The sequence below is a fragment of the Apis dorsata genome, unplaced genomic scaffold, assembly GCF_000469605.1.
Source record: "Apis dorsata unplaced genomic scaffold, Apis dorsata 1.3 scaffold_691, whole genome shotgun sequence".
In the NCBI taxonomy this organism is placed as follows: domain Eukaryota; kingdom Metazoa; phylum Arthropoda; class Insecta; order Hymenoptera; family Apidae; genus Apis; species Apis dorsata.
In genome coordinates this window covers 35,479-41,040 of record NW_006263870.1, presented here as the reverse complement: position 1 = coordinate 41,040, position 5,562 = coordinate 35,479, and the positions used below count along the sequence as shown (strand labels likewise).

Here is a 5,562-nt window from a genome sequence, read left to right as displayed (position 1 = left end):
TTTTTTTTTTTTCTTTCTCCGTCTATCGATATTTATCCATCTATCTATCTATCTATTTATCTATATCTATGTCCTTCTCCAGTTTTGCTCTGTTTCTCATCTCTTTTTATTCATCTCTTTTATTTCGATTCCTGTTTTGTTTTCCTGTAAGAATGCAATTAATTATTGGAGAAAAGTCTAAATAACAAGTATATCGAATATAATCGTCCGTTCTGTGCCCTTCACGACGAATGCACCGTTATCGTACCTATTTAATGTTTGAATGTTCTCATTTATAAAATAACCCTAAAAATTCATCGGTGAAAATAATACCGCTTGGCCAGCTCAAGTTCAGGCTACCTCGCATACTCATTGTGCATCCCTTCTTGACTCGACTGTATATAGCGAGGCATATCCTTGACTTAGTACTTTACCTATACTTTATATACATATGGGACTTTGAGTTTATCACATAGAAAAGATAATCATTAATCCAAAAAAGTGACATAAGTGTTATAATGAACGCGTAGAATAGAATAGATTAGAGGAATAATATATAACGCGATAAAACGGTTGAAAGCAAGGATGCAAGGCCACAGAATAACGAGAGCAATCCAGCTTATTCGTCTCACCGTCAGCATCTTTTCTACTTTCACGATATGGTCACTGTACGCATCGTCAATACGTACTATAGACACAACTGTTTGATCAATCCGAAAATTGCCCGATTTGCCGACTCAGCATAGCCATTGATGCATCGTTCTTCTCACTTGGATTAATCTATACCGGTATATATTCTATGCTACAGGACATGAACCGATTAAAACTTGGCATCGCTCGAACTTCAAATGATGGCCATAAAGATGCGCAAAACTTAATGACCAATAAATACAAGAAAGAGAAATTTGCGCAAAAGCAGCAAATCCAGCGAGTCTAGCGTGTTGCTTAGAAGAATGGTAATATCATCCGTGCCAACGATCTATGGATATTGGAATACGTTGAATAAATGAACGAAATAAAACTGGATTGAAAGAAAAAGAAAAAAAGGAAAAGAGAAGAAAAGAGAAGAGGAGGAAAGGGAAAGAATAACTCCGTTATTCTGTGGTGCATCGTCAAGCTTTCGAGAACGAAACAGAAACTTGTTGCTCATATCTAAAGGAAAGGTTTCTTACTACATTTTACTATCAGGATCACACGAAGTGCAATATTCTCGTGTTTGTCCTTGCGTAATCTTAATATGATTCTTCGGAACGATTCTTTTTTCGAAGTGTCTTCCTGACGCGCGACGATTCAACAAGTTATTATAGTCGCCGCCATTATTATTATTATAACATCATACACAACATTCTCATTACCAATTAGCAGCCGTCACCGTCGCCGCAGCCTTATCTTTCTAGATATAGCATTTAAAATCGTGCCTTTCCTAACATAACCTGCCAGTGAATGTGTACTCTTATGCCGATCATTTTTTAAAGATATATATCCAATCTCTTTCTATTTTTATACGTGTACCCATCGTGACATACATCAACTTCGTTTTCCTTTCTTCTTCTCGCGATATTCTAGGATAATTTTAACGAATGGTGGCCATCAGCATTCGTCGATCATTAGTCGATTTATATTACATTTTTCGACATTATTTAATTTCTTCATCTTTCGAACAATTTTAGAAGAAACTTGAATGAATTTGTTCGTTTTCATACGCGTAACGCTCGTAATAAGTACTCGCGATATATATATTCTTGTATGCCCATCTGTCTTTTCTCCTCCTCTTCCTCCTCCTCCTCCTCCTCCTCCTCTCGTTTGTTCTTCGTTTTCTTTCTCTCTTTGTCCTTTCTCTCTTTCTGTCGTTTTTAATTTGTTAAAAAATCGATAAGAAAGAGAAAGAAGAAGAAAAAGAAAAATATAGAGAAAAAAAAGAAAATGCTCATAACTGTGAGGAAAATGGGGTAGAAATAAAATTGACTGTTTCGCGTAAGGTAATTTGAAGACGCACGATATATATGCACACCGTTATTGTTACCATTAATGTTATCGTTATCGTTATCATTATCGTTATCGTTACCGTTATTGTTATGATGAAAACAGAATATTCGTTGAATAATATTCGTGCAAATGTAATTTTCTATACATCGATAGTGCCAAAGTCGCATGGACAAGATATATAACTTCTACGCATGATTGCTTCGTAAAAATAATTCTTGGTGTAATTGTAAATCATGAAGAAAAATAGCAGTTTTGGCGTATTTTTGCCCTGTTAACCTCATGACTTTTGCAAAATAATAATCGTTATGTGTCTTATATTTTCGATCTAGTTAATTGAATATTATATTCCTTTTTTTTTTTTATTTGATGTTATCGATAATTCAACACTGTTCGTTAATCGTTATCCATCGCGTGAACATTATTTACATATTATTATTTTTTCAAAACATACGAATACCTAATACCCCACTATCTAATTCTTATGGAAATATAATTGAATTAATATAATTGTTATATAATTCTTTTTATAATAACAATAAAGTAAGTATATATGAATTCGTACATAGATAAGTTTTCTAAGTGAAGATTGAAGTCTCGCCTTGTTTCCCCCGAGCCGAAATGAAAGCGAGCCACACTGAATATCAAACAATGACAATAAATAGATATTTTACTGGCACAGTAGTTAAGTATAATCGACTAACCATGATTTCTTACATTATATAATATATATACATTCATTTCTTCTTCTTCTTCTTCTTCTTCTTCTTCTTCTTCTTCTTCTTCTTCTTCATTTTCTTCTTCTTCTTCTTCATTTTCTTCTTTTTCATCTTCATCTCCTCCTCCTACTCCCCTTCTCCTCTCTTTTATTTCTTCCTCTCTCTCTGGTGGTAATAATTTTTATTTAAAATTTATATCAAAAACATATGATAATTAAAATTTTGTAGTAATGATTAAATCGTAACTCGAGGAAATATGTTGGATAACAATAACTTTAAGCCAAAAATTTATTAAGTTTTTCTCAAGAACAGAATTACACTATTGAATATAATACTGCTTGTTATCTTATTAGATAAAAAATCTTTAAATTTTTTTATTTGATCTTTTAACGATAATTCTTTCAAATATGAAAAAAAATGAATTAGTATTATCTCCATAATATTAAGCTATTACTATTTACTCATTTCTTGTTTTCCATTTTTCATTTCTTGTTTTTTTTCTTTCTTTCTGTTGGTATCCAACATATTCATTCCTTGTAATCAGAAATAAACGTGAATTATATTTAAATTTACGTTTATCAAAATATTATTTAATTGTGAAATGCAAATATATTTGATAACGCGACAGAATCGCTATTTATAAAAAGATTCTCATATCGATTCTTTCGTCTAACCGAGAATGCATTTCTTTATACAAATGTACATGTATATTGCGATATACATATGTGTATAATTTATGTAAATATATTATTCTTAATTATAATTTCAGTATTTGCATTGGCAAAGTATTTTGTACAGCTTCATAACATATAAATAAACTGTATTTCATAAAATGGAAGAAGAATCAAAACCATTTTATAATTGTCATATTCATCGCATTAGAAATCGGCGACGAATTTTTAAAGAATCGATATTCGACGTGTCACGCATCTTTATCGATTGACAAAACTTTTGCGTTTATTATTTTATATTTTTTTTTTACATTGATATCTTTTGTTTTTTTTCTTAACATTTATATTATTTAATGCGCTGTTGATTTCATTTAATTGACCCGATTCAATTATACGCGATGCATTTTCTTCGATATCGAATCGAAAAACCTGATATTTATATCGAAGGCATTCCAATATATATTTTCCTTTGCATGCTTTATTTAACATATGTTCATCTATCGTGTGTCATTTATTTATCATCGAAATTCAAACTTCTAGTATTTTTAGAATTTGATTTTGAACTAAAGTTTGAATTCGAATTGTGTAGAACGAATAGCAAACTTTTGTTACACGAATATACATTTTCCTTTTCTTTATCATTATATATATATATATATTCTTTATCATCATATTTGAATATTTCATTTATCAAAAACCAAAACAATAACAATAATAATGATAATAATAATAATAAACGAAGAAAAAGAAGAAAGAAAGATAACGATAAATTTTGATTCTTTAATTGCAATAATACGATATCGTTCCAAAAATTGATCTCAATATTAAAATTAAGAAAAAAGAGCAAAAAATTTTTTTAAAAATAATCATAAAAATTAAATCATAAAAATCAAAGATTTTAAAAAAACAAAATATAAAGGTTTGATTAGAAATATCTTTATATAACAATTATTTTAGAATGATTCCTATTATAGTAAATAAAAGTACATAGATATAATTTGTTTTTGATAATGAAATCATGAATTAATGAAAAATTATATATTCTTTCAATGTTTTTCAATAGAATAATGTCACGCTGTGTAGTACACGTAGTACTGAAATTATTTTTTAATCACGCTCGATTATCTTAAATATTTGTTTATTTTTTAGTTTATAAAAAAAATACGTAAGAAATCCAAGAGCAAAAAAAATAAGCAATAACTTGTACTAAATGCAAACGCTATTTTTGTTAAACATTTTTAATCGATTAAATGATCTCGAGTACTGCGTAAACCAAATTATTATCGAAACTACGTGCCTTCCTATTTTCGATATTATACATTTCATGCATATTTTGATTACGAAAAGAAAAAAAGACAAAAAGACAAAACAAAAATATAGAAAAAAAAAAAAAAAAAAGAAAAAAAAATGGCAAGACGAATGCAAAACGATGCACTAGTTTTTCAAGCATTTAATACAAGTTCAACATAATTCGATCGCGCAATATGCGTAATTATATACATACCGAATGATTTCAATAATCAATTATTATATAATTATAGAATGTAATTATAGCATAGAAAAAAGAGAAAAAGAAATATTAAAATAAAGATTTGTAATATTGTGATGTAAAATGAAATGGAGAGAATGAACAATTGATCGAGCGAACAAATGAAAGAATGAGCGAAAGCAAGGAGAATGAACGTGAAAAATTAGGACGAAAAGTGGCCTTGGGGTTACTTTAATAGTTTCAATTCTTCCATGAATTTTTTTCAATCGAATGAAATTCAAGCGCATACTGGTATAGATTTTTCGTGAATATTTCTCTAAATCTTATATCTAAGTTCCAATCATTAATCAAATTTTTTTTTTTGTAACTATACCGTTTTAAAATTTCTATTTCAATAGAAACATATACAACATATGTGTGAAACTTCTGTAAAGTATTATGAAAGAAAAGAAAAAAAATCAATAACGCATTCCTGAGGCCACAAAACAAATTAATAGTGTATGAAAATAAAGATGGAAATTGAAGCAACACAAATTTGCTCTTTACAATATTAATATTATAAATATAATAGATGAAATGATAAAAAAAGGGAGAAGTAACATCAATAATTCAACAATATTTATATACAAAATTTATGAATATAGCACATTTGTACATGATTAATGCTCTTTGCTGCACTCCAATTCCCGTCCAAATATTCAAAAAATCATTTAATATTTTT

At 28.8% G+C, this 5,562-nt stretch overlaps 1 protein-coding gene across 17 annotated transcripts in view; it reads left to right on the top strand.

The window, feature by feature from the left end:
- Positions 1–5,562, top strand: part of LOC102677904 (serine/threonine-protein kinase MARK2-like) — a 35,917-nt gene that overhangs the window by 23,668 nt on the left and 6,687 nt on the right. For 3 of the 17 annotated variants that reach the window (XM_006622471.2, XM_006622470.2, XM_006622467.2), the window contains one exon: positions 788–1,025. The exons of the other annotated variants lie outside the window; for them this stretch is intronic. In XM_006622471.2, coding sequence (XP_006622534.2) covers positions 788–794 — 7 coding nt within the window. In that variant the 3' untranslated portion in view covers positions 795–1,025. Of the gene's footprint in view, positions 1–787; positions 1,026–5,562 lie in introns of those variants that run through there. 17 annotated transcript variants of the gene reach the window in all.